At 38.9% G+C, this 17,564-nt stretch overlaps 1 protein-coding gene across 14 annotated transcripts in view; it reads right to left on the reverse strand.

Annotated features, from left to right (window-relative positions):
• Window positions 1-17,564, reverse strand: part of LOC134348416 (abl interactor 2) — a 161,862-nt gene that overhangs the window by 42,561 nt on the left and 101,737 nt on the right. For 7 of the 14 annotated variants that reach the window (XM_063051755.1, XM_063051750.1, XM_063051753.1 and 4 more), the window contains exons 3-4: window positions 10,496-10,672; window positions 3,195-3,212 (exon numbers count right to left, since the gene is read on the reverse strand). In XM_063051755.1, the coding sequence (XP_062907825.1) occupies window positions 3,195-3,212; window positions 10,496-10,672 (195 nt within the window). The remainder of the gene's footprint in view (window positions 1-3,194; window positions 3,213-10,495; window positions 10,673-17,564) is intronic. The other 7 variants (XM_063051756.1, XM_063051752.1, XM_063051751.1 and 4 more) reach the window with 1 other exon arrangement.

The raw sequence follows: 17,564 nt of genomic DNA on the forward strand, positions 1-17,564 counted from the left end.
TGACTCAAGTCACTTTGTTCTCTCTGTTAAATTAAATTTCTGAATGGACATTTAAATGAGTTCTAACTGCTTTGAGCTTCCTGGCCCTATATGCAGGTGCTCCGAATAAAGGATCCACAAGAGCAAAGATATTATCTGTTTTTAAGATGGCATGCTCCAATGTCAGTCCAGCTAGGTTATGTTTAAGGAGAGGGTGAACGACTTTTGCCAATGTAGCTGGGCACCCTAGAAGCATTGATATACATTGTGCAAAGTAGAAAATTAGTTATTGATTTTCATTTTGACTGGGGTGAAGCTGTGACATGTTATAGGTTAGACAGAATGCATTTCTATTTAAGTGTGCATAGGTCTAACGCACAAATACAAAGGAATGCTCTCTATTACACCTATATAAGATTCACCTTTTGCAACAACAGTCACTGAATGGACTTTATGTGAGAAAAACAACTCAGTTTCAAATTTGCAGGCAGTAGTAGGGGCCCCTACTCACTAGATTCTGGATTAATACTATCACAAACTCATTTGTTTTTTTTCCAGAAAGAGCTGGGTGAGATGAGTCAAGAAACAGTGAAGAAGTGGTCCAACTTTCAATGTTAATTTTGGAAAAGTAAGATACATATATAGAATATGCAGGATATCACACACTGGGGAGATAAATTCCTGCTAATTCCTGCCAGACTATGGGCAAATAAAACATTTTAAAACTTAAATGATCAGAGTGCCTTTTCCATTGTTTTAATTATTCACTACCAAGCAAATCCAAAATAGGCTTAACTACACATTATTAACCCTGTTCAGTGGCAAGGAGTGCTTTGCATACTTCATAAAGCAGGGGGTTAACAAGAGATTAGAGAAAACTTGGAAAAAATTGGATAAGGACTCTGAATTGAGTAAGATAGGGAGGAGGGAGATGGCAAGGATATATTTCATGCTGGAATAATTGGATATGGTCTCTTATTGATACAAAGCTGCTGATATTTCTAACTCCGAAATTCTCTCTTAAACAATGTCCTCCCCAATTCCTCAAGGTTTGGGATTGTGGGCTCCAAACAGTCAGTACTTCACTCAATCTCCAGGGCTAAATTGTGAATACTGATATAAAGCTGTGCCTGATTTTAACCATGAAGGGAAAAAGATCCCAGAGACACAACTCTTCTCTATATTCCAGCCTTAAATTTGGCTGTGGGGTTGAAATGGTTACCTTAGCTGATATCCTTCTGGAGTGTCATTGTTGACGTAGGCAAATGCAGGCTTTCAGTCAGTATACCATCATTTAAAAGCAGCAATAGAGATATTTACCTCAAGAAATTTCATAATAATCGAGCCGTTTATCAATTTTACTTGAATATTAAGACTAGAAACCTCTGATATGAGGCAACAGTAAATTTATATAGAAGAAAAGTTGCTCTGACTAAACAGACTTAACAATTTGTGTTCTCAGTATTATTTATTCACTACCTAACCAACTCCAAAACAGGCTTAACTACACAATATTAACCCTGATCAGTGCCAAGGAGTGCTTTGCATACTTCACAATGCAGGGGGTTAACAAGAGTTTAGAGAAAACTTGGAAATAATTGGATAAGGACTCTGAATTGAGTAAGATGGGGACTTTCAAGGACTTGATCATTTGTGTTCTCAGTATTATTTATGAACTTATTGATTTACTTTTTTGTATTTGCAGATTGTCTTCTTCCGCACATTGTTTATCTTTGTGTGTAGTTTTTTCATTTATTGTATTTCTTTGTTCCACTGTGAATGCCAACAGGAAAATGAATCTCAGGGTAGTATATGGTGACGTATGCGTACTTTGATAATAAATTTACTTTGAACTTTGAAATGAGGCTTTGCAGCTACCACTGGGGTAAGATTCTGTACAAGCTGGGATTCCTATTGCACTAAAAAGAGTTCCCAGAAAATGGGATTAAGGGAAGGAACATGAAATCTGGGAACAGCAATATTAAAAAAAAAATCAAACACCAGAATTGAGCACAGTGGGAGGTGTGAGGAAGGGAAATATGGAATAGTCAGTGTATAGCTGACCACTAACAGGCCTGGTAATTAAACAGCAAAATATACTCCCTATATTTTGGAAATCTTCCTGTGCAATAGTATTGAATCCAACTGGAAATTTAATTAAAATAGACAAATATAGCACTTTGACGGTGAGTAACCAATGCTGAGACACACAAGGAGTGGAGTCTTATTCTAAAGCTTGGGTTGGAGGTAGGTTTTAAGATGGGGAATGAGAGATGGAGAGATTTACAAACACCATTCTAGAGGGAGGGTAAAGTACTATACAGTCAAAGTAATGGCTACCAATATGGATATAGAGGCTCACAAGATTCAAAAGTCAGAGATTTCAGAGGCTGAAGGGGTGATAAAGGCTGAAGGAGTCAGAAGGGCAAAGGAGATCTCAGTGATTGGATGTGAAGCCACAAGCGGAATGTAAATGAATATTCATTTTTAAGAGTTGAAAACCAAAGACAACATATCACTGAGCACAGTAGGATGAATTTGCTTTGTGAAAGGATAAAGTCAATTATTTTTGTTTCTGATAAGATTTTACTTACCAAGTGAAGGAATGAACATTAGAAGTATGGACTGGAGGGAAAGTAGGGTGAGAGTTTGGGCGGCAGGTGGAAAGTGAGAGCTGTAGAAAGGAAATATTACAGAAGTGGAAGCAGCTAGACACAACAGATTTTGGTATCTCATCAATAATGGGCAACTCTTTCCTTGTACTTATGAATACTCTCTTAATCCAAGAATGATCTGCAGCAGATGTCCACAGAAAGGACACAATGAATTTAAAAGTCTAGAACTTCGGCACTAAGTCACTGCTACTGGGTTACATGTTTATGCATTCAAGTTACCTCAACCACTGAAGTTATCCAGTGGCTGATATGCCAATGCCAAGATTTATTATTGAGTATATATGTACTGTGTGCTCAGGAATATGTTCCACCTTCAACAGGAGTGCAACACTTTTGCGAAATAACCAAGTTTAAAACAAGACAAAGTTGTCTGTAAATTTTGAGAATGTTACAATTAAAGAAAAAGGGCGAATCTGCAGGTCTTAGTCTTGAGAGTAAATATTGTTTTTTTAAGGATTCAATCTCTGCAGCATTTAACTACCCAGTCTGCAATATCCTCAGCACAGAATAGGATGGTGGAGAAGCACTGAGATCTCTTACCTTAAATCTAAGCAACCACTTAATGCATAAATGAAGCAAATGAAAGAAGTAAGGAAAAAAAAACAGCATTGACAGGTTAGTCGAAACCACAGGATAGGAGTACAAAAGGAATCAATGTTAAAGCATCTGATACTGAGTCATGTTACAAATTGGTTAGAATGAAACACAGTGTAAGTCATAGCCACATCCTGAATTGAAGTGTAATTTGTCTTTTGAAGAAGACATCATATATCAACAGACTCGTCATTAAAAGAGACCATTGATCAAGTACAGCTGACACTACAATTAAACACGTGCAGAAATGATTCAATCACCAATTCAAATTCTTAAGATTGTGATATCAGCTACCTATTCCAGTGATTGCAAATATTCTCCAAGATTTTGGATGTAGGGTATGGAAAATCCCTGATCAGATACAGTTCTCAAAACTCTTCACACATCAGTAAATCAAGTAAAGATTTGATTCGTTCCAAAATGATACCTCTAAGTTCCCCAAATCTGGGGCAGAACCCCCAGCTGAATTTGGAAGCTCTCCCCAAAGGTCTGATGGATGAAAGGACCAAGTGGATCAAACTGTGTTAGGGTGTTGAGAAGTTAACTGGTCATAACTCAGCAGACTAGTGCGAAAGTAAATTACTCTCAGCCACCTGGGATTCAGGAAGAGAGTCTGGGCTCCTGATCTGGGTCAGTACTCAGCTGCCCCACCTCGAAAGTCCATGTGCGTACAACTGGTAAGAAGCAAACGAGTTTTTCTGTGCTGTGGACTAGTCAATCAGTCTCAAATTCTCTATCTAGAGTGGCAAATGAAGAGTGACTAATTGCCTGCAAACTGTACCCAGAAATGAGCATCTTTAAGCCCAGGAAGGAATAAAATCTGTATCCTGTAAAACCATGTTGACTGCAGGATTTAGATGAAGCCTCAACACAATACACCTTATGAATCTCTGGTTAAAGATGCTTTCAGAAAAACTCAATCAGACACTCAATTGACACTTCTGCTTCAGTGGCAGTAGGAACACAGCCTACATTGGATTAGCAAAGGTAGTGGAGTTCAATTATTCTCCAAGTGATGGTGTTTATGAGGCACTGGCACCCAAACATGTCCAGAACTAGGAGAGAAGCACATAGGGAATAGAAATCCAGGCGTGTTTAGATTTGCATGGTGTGCATATGGAGAGCAGGACCTGAATCATCAGCTGGGGAAGAGTAGCAATCATATTCCATACAAAGAAGGTGAACGGAAAATGGTGGACTGGTAGCAATGGGTGGAAGAAATAAATAAATGGGTAATTATTACTGAGTCAAAGGGCACAGCAAGCCCTGGAGAAAACAAGGGTACCCTAACTGAGGTATACACAATTATATACGAAATTACGAGGCACTAATAGGCCAGAGAGAAGACAACTTTTCCTCTTAATAGGGTTGTCCATAACCAGAAGGCAGTGGTTTAAGAATAGATATTAAGCAGAATTTAATGAATATTTTCACCCAGAGGGTGAGTTGGCACCTGGAATGCAATGCCTAGAGAGATGATGGAGACAGGTACTCTCACAAAGAGGGTGGGGCGTGAAGGGTGTGTTGAGAAAGAGACCTTGGATTGTAAAGTTCTGCAGCAAATAAACTTCTTTTGTGGGCTCTTTAAGCCTGCTGCCATTTTGGTGAAACATGGAGTATGGAGGTCCACTGATGAGTAGCCAAAAGCAACCCTCAACCAGCATCCTCTGCTTCCTCTCACAAGCCTGTTTCAGATTCAATTTGCCAAATTACATTGCATCTCATTAGCTTCTACTCCTTGAACCAATCTGGGAGACCTACTGAAATCCATCTAAGCTTACATCAATGCACTGCCTTCATCTACATACTTAGTTGCATACTTAAAAAGCTCAATGACATTATAGAGGCAGGCTTGTCCTTAACAAAGCTATACTGACTATCCCTGATCGATCCCTCAGACATTAAATTTAGACTAGCCCTATCCCTCAGAAAAAAATTTAAATTATTTAAGTATTTGTCAGAAACACAGCAATCTCCTCCTTTCAATTCCCTGGCCCTGACCACCTTATTTTCATCATCAATGTCCAGTCCATGTAGATGTAGAACAATCCGTTCCAAGCCTTCTCCCATAATGCTCCCCAAATCGTCCTCCACTACATTGACAACTGCATTGATACTGCTTCATGCACCTATGCTGAGCTCATCAACTTTACCTCCAACTTCCTTCCACTCTGCCCTTAAATTCATTCCGTCCATTTCTGACGCCACTCTCCCCTTTCTTAATCCGTCTCCATCTTTGGAGATAAACTTTTGACCGACATCTTTTAAAAACCTACCAATTCCCATGGTTATCTAGACTATACCTCTTCCCACCCTGTCTCCTATAAAAATGTTATTCCATTTTCTGAGTTCCTTCTTCCCCACTATATCTGTCCCAGGATGAGGCTTTCCAAGACCTCAAAGATGTCCTCCTCCTTCAAAGAACAGGGTTTCCCTTCCTCACCATTGTTGCTGCCCTCATCTGCATCTTCTCCATTTCCCGAATGTCCCTTGTTCATCCCACCTCCCCATCTTAATAGTAAGGCAACACTTCACATATAAATCCGCTGGGCTCATCTCTTATGCCCAGTGCTTCCGATGCAGTCTCCGCTACATTGGTGAGACTTGTCATAAACTGGGGGACCACTTTGTTAAATACCTCTACACCTTCTGCCAAAAGTGGAACTTCCTGGTGACCAAACATTCAATTCCTATTCCCATTCCTACATGTTAGTCCATGGCCCCCTCTTGTACCATAATAAGACCACCCTCAGAGTGGAGGAGCAATGACTTATATTCTGTAGGGGTGGCCACAAACCTGATGGCATGAATATCAAATTGTCCTTCCAGTAAAAATACCCCCCACCCCCTCCTCTTCTTCTATTCCCCATTCCGGCCCCTAACCTCTTCTCAACTGCCTAACACCACCCTCTCCCGGGGCCCCTCTTCCTTCCCTTTTCTTACGGTCCACTTTCCGATCCTATCAGATTCCTTCCTCTCCAGCCCTTTACATTTCCTACCAACCTGGTTTCACCTATCACCTTCCTGCTATCCTCTGTCACCACCCCTCAACCTTTTTATTGTCATCTATCTCCTCCTTTTCTAATTCTGAAGAAAGATCTCATCCTAAAAAGCCCACTGTTCATTCATTTCCATAGATGTTGCCTGACCGCTGAATTGCTCCAGTATTTTGTGTGTATTGCTTTGGATGTCCAGCATCTGCAGAACTTTTTATGTTTATAATCTTCTCCTTTGCCTCCCATAGCAGCCTGGAATACATCTTATCTGCGCTAGGATTTATTCATCTTTAAGCCACTAAGAAATTCTATACGCCCTCTTTTTCAATGGTAATTCATTGTAGAATTCCAACCTTACATACTCTCTCAAAATTCTCCAACTATTTTCTACATAGTAAATATAAATGATACATATTTATGTAAAACCTTATCTATGTTCTCTGGTCCCAAGCAGATGTCCACTTTGATCCCCAATAGGTCCAAATTTTTCTCTATCTAGTCCCAAAATTTCCGCGACATACAGGTTTTGTTTTAGTTTTGTTGTCTTTGCCCTTCGTTTTGGGAACATGTTTGCACTTAACTCCCATTTTTAAATGTTTTCCACTGGTCAGTGGACAGTACTCCCAGTTCACCTTTGCCAGGTCCTGCCTTACAATATTCAAACCGGTTCTCCCATTGTCAGGCTACATTCTCAAAGATTAGATTGAGTACAGCCTGGTCTAATAGGACTATTGCTGTATTGGGTCAAAAAGCTCTCCTGGACACACAAAAATTTCTAATTGCTCTAAATCTTTCACATTAAGGAACACCAATTAACACTCTGCATAATTTGAAATTTTGGTTGTTATTATCCTATTATTTTTACATTTCTCTTTGATTTATTTATATATTTGGTCCTCTATTTTAGAAGCTAATAGTATACACACAGCAAAGTGATTCACCCCCCCGCCCTTTTTTTTTCCTAAGCTCCACCACAGAGCTCAGCAGCACCTACACTTTTACATCCTGCTTAATTCCAGGTCCTGTACCCAAAAAATGTTCAGTTACTACTCATGTTCATTTTTTAACCACATCTCTGTGATAGCAAAAACCACATATTCCCAAATATTAATCATTACTCTTACTTGTCAGAGTACTTGTTTTAAAATAATACAATCCGGTCTTGCGTTCCTCCTATGTGTCTGGAGACTTACTTTCTACATCAATCGGTTCCTTTCCTCCTATGGTATTCCTAGTGTCCATTCCCCTCCAAATTAGTTTAAACTGTATCCAAACGCTCAATCAAATCCCCCTATAAAGATATAGGATCTACTCAGCTTCACAGGCAAACTTTCTAGCTTGGACAAGTCCCACCTTCCCCAGAAACTATCCCAGTGATCCAGAATCCAAAGCTCTCCTTTCTCCATGATAGTGTATACCAAATTTCTGTATCAGTGCAGGACTGATGACCCCTTTCTGCTTACCTCACAGTTAAATGCAATTCAGAAGTACACCAATAGCTGGCACTCAACACCAGACAGGAGAAACTAATCAAAAAACCCCAAGACATTCACTGATCCATAAGCACATTTTATCCAAAGCTTGCTTCAAGCTCAGAATGGAAATATGTAACTACATAAGTAATGAATCTAAAAGGTGTCTCACATGCTATAATACATTTGTGTTTTAATTGGACACTAATGGTGTCAGGGTTTCAAGCACACACTTAAAATGCATTAATGCCAAAAAAAACATGCTACTTTAATGCACTATCACATTTTCATTAAAATTGTTTCAAAGTCATAAAGCACAATTTATTTTCCTCAAGAACTAAGCCCGACTGACTAATCACTAAATCAGTTTTTGCTGTTATAACACCGACTACACTCCAAATTCTTCTTCCTCCACAACATCTATCCAAATACTCTGGACAACAGTTGCAAATAGATTTTGATAGCAGAGGGGAACTCCAGCAAATGTGATCACATCCACTTTCCTCAAGGCTTCACTAAGCTGCCATGGAGTACTACACTCTTAACTGATTATACCATCCCATGCATAAGAGGCTATGACTTTGAATACACACTATTAAGACAGGGAAGCTATAGGACCTGGATCCCCATGCAATTTCATGGTACACAGCAGTGACTATGCAAGTATTAGATAATGTCTGTATAGCTTGTTATCATCTTGGTTCACAAAATGTCCTCAGTTTTTGCAATCAACCTCTCAATTACCAGTTTCCTTTCTCTCAAAGTGCTTGAATACATAGCTATTATTAAATGCCCGTCTTTCCTGTAATTGCTCATTTGAATCCTCCCAGTTCAGATTAGCATCCCTTACCCACAGCACAGAATTGTCTCTTTTCAAGGCTGCAAATTACAACCTATGCCCTTCCACAGCCTTCGAGCGACTTCTATATTTATACCATACAACACCAACAATATCCTCAGAACCCGATAGCTGGAAAAATTCGGGTTTTTTCCCCCAGTCATAATCAGAGGATCATTTGCTCAGTTCAGGGTGCCTGCCTGCACTCTCTGAAACTGCTGAACCTTTTCATCTTACAATCAAGCACTATGACCAAGCTTTTGTTGACAATTGAACATCATTTTTTGGCTCCCTTACTTTTTTTTTACATTTTTAAAGGAGATGAAGAGTTGCAAGGTTATGTGGAAGGCATGACCACTTATCATGTGCTCACCTCACCAGATCTAAATAAACATTGCTGTCACAAGATACTATTGCAAAATCATTGCTTCCTAACCCAGTATCTTTCACACTTCATGGAAGTGATAGAAATATCATGATCTTCCAGAAAAACCGCAAGCTCTCAGTTCATAATCCTCTATTGACCAAGCATTACTCCTCTGAAATGTTTAAAAACAGCTAATTTCAGTATAATTCTAGATTCATATATAGGCAAGCCTGACCTCTACACCGTAGAGCTGCCTATCAGGGAAAGCACAATCACAAATACACATTAACTTTAAATGTGATCTAACATGCTTCCTCCTCCCTTAGGTTCAAAGTATGTCAATCATCCGTCTGATCGATAAAATTGTGCTGATCCGTATTTCAGTGCAATTTCCTGTATAGCCCTTGATTATATTACCAAATAAACAGACCACCTTATTTCTTAAAAAGTAAAAAATTAACAGACAGCCTTTTGTGGAAGAGAGTGACAGTTCAACAAAACTAGTTTTCTAAAAAAAGAAAAAATTCCTAAATGGCTTGATTTATATCTTAAGGCTCTTGTTCTAGATTCCAACCCAGAGAAAATTTTCTGTATTTAACTCACTGACATTCTCTTTTATTTATTAACTTTCTGTCTCTCTCGCTCTTCCCAGCCTTCTCCCATTTTCACTCTTAACTCTTTAAGTATGCCTTGATTGGGTACAGTTCCACAGGCAACCAGATGCCTTCCACTCAAATAACTGTCTTGACATTGAACTAGAAACAGCAAGAGCCAGTGGGATATTTAATTATGGGGCAATTCTGCCAAGTCCATCTTGCCCTTGCCAGATGTCAACACACACACTTCTCCAGAGGGGAGTCATGGGATACTTATCTAGAAACATGAACAGTATTATTTTCTTGTTCTGTAATTAGATTCCCTGTGCCCAGAAGAGAATGCATTGAGGCTCAATCCTCACAGAATGCTCAGGCTTTTATCCTCTGCCTTGTACATAACAACAGAGGGGGATCTTTTGCCAATTTTCAAAGGCATATTTTGAATAGCAGGGACACTTCAAATTTTTCAGAGACTACTTCCCATATTTGGATGTCAGAAGAAATGCAAACCATATAGCTTTGTACAACACTGAGCTATGGACAGCACGATTTGTTCTTGTTTTACTTCAATATAACAATCAATATACATTAGATGGAGACACCTCTAATTGCTAATGGTTGTAATAGCAAATAACAATCAGTTTTTTTTTCAGAATACCAGACCCAACTAATTAGTCATTCCTTTTAAAATAACTGCTAATGAGGTTTAAAAGCATTCTTTATTGACGTAAGGTCAGACCATGTTTTATGCTAGCACTAAAATTATTCTTCAGTAAGATACCTACATAAAAGACTGAATTAGAAATCATTCTCAGCTTGGCTTTTTAGTTGCTTCTAATTTTAAAGAATCAACCTGCAAAGACCTCAATAAACAGTGCCTATTACAATGCAACATTTTATTAATCTCTCCCCGAGAAGCTCCAGTCACTCCGCCTCCTGTAGAGAGCTGTTATCAGTTCCCAGTTGCACAAAGCATACCTTCACTCCATGTCCGATGTCATCCAAGACGGCGTAATCAATGGGTTTTCTGATATACCTGACAGGCCTCTCAGGGTTGGATGGAGCAATAATTTTGTGTGTTCTGGAGGTGTTTTTGTTGGTGGTCAAGATACCTATCTCTCTTCTCGCAACCTTTTCCTTATGAATGTCCACAGTCTGAAATTTGAACATTGACCAAGTTAAAACTTAGGTAAATTTCCAATAAAATTCACAATAAAAGGTATGGACAACAAAATACCAATATAGCAAACATAACTAAGTGCATCAGTGTCACTAAGCAATCTTAAGAGATGCAATTTTATTTCAAAGCATCTAGTTGAACACTGCCCAACACCTTTTGAACAGATCGAAAGATATTAATTGAAATACTTCATCAACTTAAGTGAAGAAAACATTCTGGTTTGTTAAATAAAAATTCTTATTTTTCCCCAATGACAATTAATTTTGTCCTGGATTACGTCTTTAATTTTCTTTTCATGATCTTGTCAGATGGAGGGAGAATCACCTTGGACCAGCCCTGCTTCCTGAATTTTCACCTGTACTTTCAAATCGACCATACTTAAAAAGTACGGATGTATAGTAGAAAGCTGAGTTTGTTACTTTGTGCAAAACCTATTGATTCAGGAGTGCCTGGCAAAGACAGCTCGTCCATATTCTAGCAAATATACTAACGGAGTATCATAAAGCTAGGAATTCCAGAATGAAGGCTGCAGATGAAGGATTGTCAACATACTCCTAAGAGATGATGTGATGTATGTCAAAGAGAAGAAGCTGCAAATGGTGGTATTCCCATGTGTTTGTTGCCCTTGTTCAGGTCAAGATCGCAGATTTGAGAGCAGCCTTTGGTTAATAACTACAATGGATTTTGCTCACCACATGCAGTAAACCCTCTGTGTGCTGGTGGCAGAGGGAATGGATAATGCACCACTACAGATAACTCCACTCCTACAACTAATGAGGACTGCGAAAAAGTCATAAGCTGACTGTAAATCCACCTCTTTTGCTATATAATGAATCTGATTTCCACTCCTTTGAAATTCATTACAATTAATCTCATTTTATGCAACTGCCTGGAATGGCTCCATCCAAATGAACCTGTTGATTAACAGAGGCAGCACTACTCCAGAGATCAAAAAGTCCCAATTGTTAATCTGCCACCAAATTCGTAGACACACTCACCAAACTTGTCAGTTAGAAACAGTCTTAAGTAATTCTGGATTCAAGGAAAACCACATAGGTCTTTCTGGACAATATGCCATGAGTTTAGAAAGTGCTGACAGATGCAGTTTATAATAGCATTTAATTGTTTATAATTGTAAAGTGATGCCAAGGTAACTTGCTAGTTGGGTTTAGATCTGAAAACATAATGAAGGTGTGCAAGGACTTAAATCAACAAAAGTGTCTAAAGATAATGGTGGAGGCACTGCAGCGTCTTCCATCAATGGTAAGTTGCATCGGAATGGTATCCGGTAACACTGAATCTCACTCTCTGAATTTGAAGATGAACGTAGGTTCACTGGAAAGTACAGGACAGAGGATAGACAGCATTGAACATCTGGACACTGGACTTAATGAAGAGAGAAACCAAATAAAGTCTTAAAGGTACTGAATGATCCAGCTTTCAGGAAGCACCTTACATTGTGGTGTCTGGCTGTTCCTTAATATCTCTGCAGACAGTGAAAGAAGAAATAATAGAATGATACCCTGGAGGGATGCTACTCTCCAAGGTAAAATAAGTTTGGGGAGGAGTGTAGGAAAAAAAGCAACAGGTTCAAGATATTAGGAAAGTCGAGCATGATTTCCATAGTGTCACCCCTCAATGATTTTGACATAATGACCATTCGCTTTTTAGCATTATAAAAATAACTGAAGTTACTGGATTGATGGCAACTATTTTTTTGCCCGTTTCAGAGACACATAATAAAGCCCCTGCATCAGTATTGAAACTAGATAACCACTTTCCCCATTTTTCTCTGAAAGTGTTTAACACCTAGAACACAGTTAGGATTAGTATCCGGTGACTTCATTCCAACCCCACATTATCACACTAAAGAGACCAGTTTCAAATATGAATCTTAATACAATCAGATAGGTACAGTTATCTTTCTTTAACTTAATTTTGATTTGTAGCTCTTTAGAGACGGGTCAAGATCAGAGTGCAGGCCAGCTCTATCATTTCAGTCAACTGTTGCACTGTATCTGGTATCGGCTAATTCAGCAAAGTCCAGGGATTGAATTAGTCACTTTCCAGGCCACGAAGTTCAACTGTTTAATTGATAAAATCAGGGAGTAATGCACTCACTCTTCCATCTGAGCAGCTGTATAGTCACAAAGCAACCTCAATACTCATCCCATTTAAGTCATTTGATACAAATCTTATCACTGAGCCAAAGGTTCAGGATACATTTACTTAAATATTATTTGATTAGTTTAGTTGGTCATTTTCTGACTTACTTGATTTGGCACAACATTGTGGGCCAAAGGACCTGTTCCTGTTCTGCACTCCTCTATGTTCTATCATCTTCCTCTCATCCCTCTCCACTTTTACAGGGTGGACGTTATTTGCTCCATTCTATTAGCCTTAATCACAGAACAAAATACTGCACATTTTCTTTTCTAATCCATTCTGTTTTCTTTGTTCCCCAAGGTTTTATTCTTGCTTCCTGTCTCTCCTATGAAGCCCCTTTGGCAAAAGCCCCAGTTTTGACTTGCAGATTAAAAATACTGAGTTCTTAAAATATTCACCTCCTCTCCCAACCCCGTACTAGGTTACCCAATTTATCAAAACTCCTTGCCTGACAGTCAGTATTTGATGAGCAGAACTTTCCTCCACCTAAAAAAAAATTAGAAAGCCTCTATTAATGTCATTGCAAAGCCACCAGGTGCCACTCTCACTCTTTCTCCCAAGGGTAGCTGGTTGATACTGAATACTCCACTTTGTATACAAACATTGTGTCATATTCAGTCCCCAAAATGAACTTTGAAGCACATGAAGGTCTCTTCCTAAAACTTTCTATTCTCACCTCGATGACATCACCAGAAGCATCTCACCTGTCACTATAATTCTTGCCCTTATCTCGCTACTTCTAGACTTACATGATTCATTTGCCATAATCTTTGCAAATGAAGACACCCAGAACCCCCCACCCCACCTCTGTTCCTCTTGCAATATCTCCAATTATCCTGCTATATTTGATGATCTACCCTGGTTAATGGATAAGAAATAAATCAAACTTAAAATTCACTGTTACTCTCAAACGTTCCACAGTCTTGCCTTCCCATACCTATAATACTCTTTGTGAGGCACCAAATAATTCTCAACTTGGGGCATCCTGTGATCCCAAATTTAATTACTAAACTTTCAGATGGTCTGAGCATTGGAATTCAGTCCCTTAACCTCTATGTGCCCCAATTAGCTGAAGTTTCATGGAAATAGTTAATAAGATATTTTAAAAAAAGACAAACTGAGTAACAAATTGTGTATTTAAATGAAAAACAGAACAAATTAGACAATTACCAATAGTACAATACTATAAAACTGTGTATTAGTTCCTAGTAGTTACCAAAGGAGGAATTCATCCAGTGTACACAATGAACAAAATCAGTGAAAATAACTGACTGCCTTCATACAATGTTATCAATGATTGCATCTTCTAAACCTTAATTTTCAATGTAACATTCAAGATGATTGTCGATATCCTCAAATTCTTCATATTTCCTAACTTGATGTAGTAGTGAAGTCATTTCATTTCCACTCCCTGTCGTTTTTGGCATCTTTAAGCTTGAAACCGCAATGAGCAAAACAGTTTGGAATTGTCTTACTCCTTATTTCTCGCCAATTATCACTGTAACGCCCTGGTTCACATTTTTACAGCTATGCTGTAGGTATTTCAATTTAGCAGTTCTGCAATAGTAATCTGTTCTGCTTTCAGCCTGTTTGGATTATCATTGAAGATAAGGGATGCTGAAGAATATATGCCATCCAATTAGGTTGGTGGAACTGGGAAAAGTTTCTAGAGAACACTGGGGGGAGAAAGTTTTGTGAGGAACACTCTAAGGCTGGGTTTGGTCTTTGTTCGGCAGGAGATGAAGAAGGAAGACACTGGACAGAATGGGTCGTAGGACTTGATCCGGGGGGAAAAATGCAATTTGATGGCAGCAAGGCGCGGAGGTCTACCAGGAATCAATGAATATAGCTTTTCGAAGATTTGAGCTCCAACCTATGCACATTTGACTGCTGAATTATAATGGGTCCTTTTTGTTTCTTTATTTATTTTCTTTACTAACTCTTTAGTTAAGATAATGTTCACAAATATACTTCTTTATAATTATATGCAATGTACAATCTGTTATTCACACAAACCAGGGTTTGGGTGAGCCAGACATCTCAATCCCACGGATTTGGCAGGACCAAAGACATATATACCTTCAACGCATGAAGCCTGAGAAAGGTGGGTTCTCGCTGTGGAGTCCAGTGGCTGTTAGTGATGGGCTAACGAGCACATTTCCAGAGATGCCCAGTATAAGGGGAGTTCATCAGTGGCAAAAATCACTGCTTTTTGAACACAAACTCATGTATCTGACGCTATATAAAAACTGCTCACTTAAGAACGTAGTATCTAACGGCCACATAAATGCACATGACTGACACTAGTTAGAACCCGTTCGGCAATGGTCTCCTGGCCCAATTAAGCGGCATAGTGTCCCAAATAAATGAAGGGAATTCTGGTAATTTTCTCGATTAGTTTTTGCTCTTTAAGAGTCGTCCCAAATAAGCAACTGTTCCGATCAACAAATGGGCTAATTAACTGGAATCCACCATGTTCTTGTATTAGTGATTTCCAATTGGTTATGACTGTTTGATCAGCCACAATAGCTTTCTAATTGTTAGCGAAATCTGCAATTAATATACTAGTGGAAACGTTTCAACATCTTGAGCTTAAGCAGTGATAAAGAAAGCTTGAATCCATGAAGATATATTTTAGATCATCTGAATAATTGCTTCCTTAATAGAAAGAAATCTCACAGACTGTACATAACCAGAATGGAAACTAATGAGTGACTGCTTAATCATGTGGCAAATTAGGAATTTATTTTGCAGAGGAGTTTGTGCTTGTATTGTCAGATTTTTTTCCCAACCTGTTAAAATAAGTTAAGAAAAAGCATTCCCTAGATTTCAGGGAACGAAGAGAAACATAGGAAAAATTGGATAAAAGCATTCAATTGAATGCAGAACCTTCCTTCACAAGCTTTGCAAGGTTGTTCTGTACTTTGTATATACATGTAATGCCTATTTATAACTAGGGACTTAAAAAATCTGAAGGTGAGTAGTATTTCCCAAGGCCAAGCATTTGCATTTACTTCAAATCATTTTCCCTTAAAAGAAGCAATGGTCTCTTCATAAACAACTCTCTGTGGAACTATTGAATTAGGGAATTTCTCACTAATTTTATCTAGGTGACAGTCTTCTTTCCACTTTAACCTCACCCTGATTATTTTGATTTGCTATTTTTTTGGCGTTGAGATTGGTTTGTAACCACGTGCTCAGGTGTCCACTCTCATTGTGCGTGCTCAGTGAGTACTGATGGGCCATTTGACTCAAGAGGTCACCCCAAGGTTTATCCAGAAAAATCTGTCATTGGGATGATTTAGCTTAGAGCCTTTTTTTGCAAAATCTCTCCATAGGTGCCTTAGCACTGCACTTCCTGTTATGACTGCCATGATCTACCTCCACGGAGACAACAGCAGAATCTATTACTATCCTAGTTCTTGTGGTTACTTCTCTGCCTTCACTGAGTGCAACCATCTTCTGTGCATAATAATGGTACAATATGCTGCAGAATTATTTCTGCAGCACATAAAAGGAAAAATTATGTATTCAATGAGTATTTCAAAAACTTGGAGCAACCCAAGATATCTTATATACAAGCCTAGTCACTACAGGTGTTTGCAGATAGCAAGATCCTTCAAAGCAGCAATTAGGTAACTGACAGCAATGTTGGTTGAGGAATAAAGTATTGATCAAGGTGCTGAGGGAGATATCCCATACACCTGAGGGAGAAGTGCAATGCTTCACCCAAAAAGATTCCTACCCCAGACAGTCTCACAATACCTCTATTTGTTCACTGAGTGCAGCTGAGAGTCAACCACCAATGACAAGCCTGGGTTAAGTATGGGAAATTTCTTTTCCCAAAGGACATTAACCTAGATTTTTAAAAAAATGAGAGTACTGTTATTTCATGTATATGGTAGCTTGACTGATATTTTCTTTTTAATTCAATTTGTTCATTTCAATTAGAAATCACTTATAGCTGAATTCAAATGCTAGTTTTCAGTAGTCAAAGTCACTGCTACCGAACTAATCTTGTCACTTCCTGATTTGATTCTTTGCAACAGCCATGAAAGAGCAAACAACTGGGTTAAATTTCTAAAGAAAGTGTTTTTCCTAGATCTTTGGAGGTTTCAGGTATACATTCCAGAGAATGATTCCAGGAATGAAAGGGTTACTGTATGAGGAACATATAGCAGCTCTTGGGCTGTATTCCCTGGAGTTCAGGAGAATGAGGGGGGGGATCTCATAGAAACATTCCGAATGTTAAAAGGCCTGAACAGATTACATATGGCATAGTTATTTCCCATGGTAGGGGAGTCTAGGACAAGAGGGCACAACTTCAGGTTTGAAGGACGTCCATTTAGAACAGAAATGCAGAGAAATTACTTTAGCCAGATGGTGGTGAATCTGTTGCCACGAGCGGCTGTGGAGGCCAAGTCACTGAGTGCATTTAAGGCAGAGGCAGGTAGGTTAGCCAGGACATCAAAGGGTATGAGGAGAAGGCAGGGGAGTGGGGATGACTGAAATAATTGGATCAGCCCATGATTGAATGGCGGAGCAGACTCGATGGGCCAAATGGCCTACTTCTGCTCCTATATCTTATGGTCTTATGTTGTATTTCTCTAAATTAGATTTGGCCCCTTTAGGAAATGAGTTCTTTGACTTTTGGTTATGAAGCTTATTCTATTTTCACTCTCTATGTAGCATACAAACAAT

Source organism: Mobula hypostoma, chromosome 6, assembly GCF_963921235.1.
Source record: "Mobula hypostoma chromosome 6, sMobHyp1.1, whole genome shotgun sequence".
In the NCBI taxonomy this organism is placed as follows: domain Eukaryota; kingdom Metazoa; phylum Chordata; class Chondrichthyes; order Myliobatiformes; family Myliobatidae; genus Mobula; species Mobula hypostoma.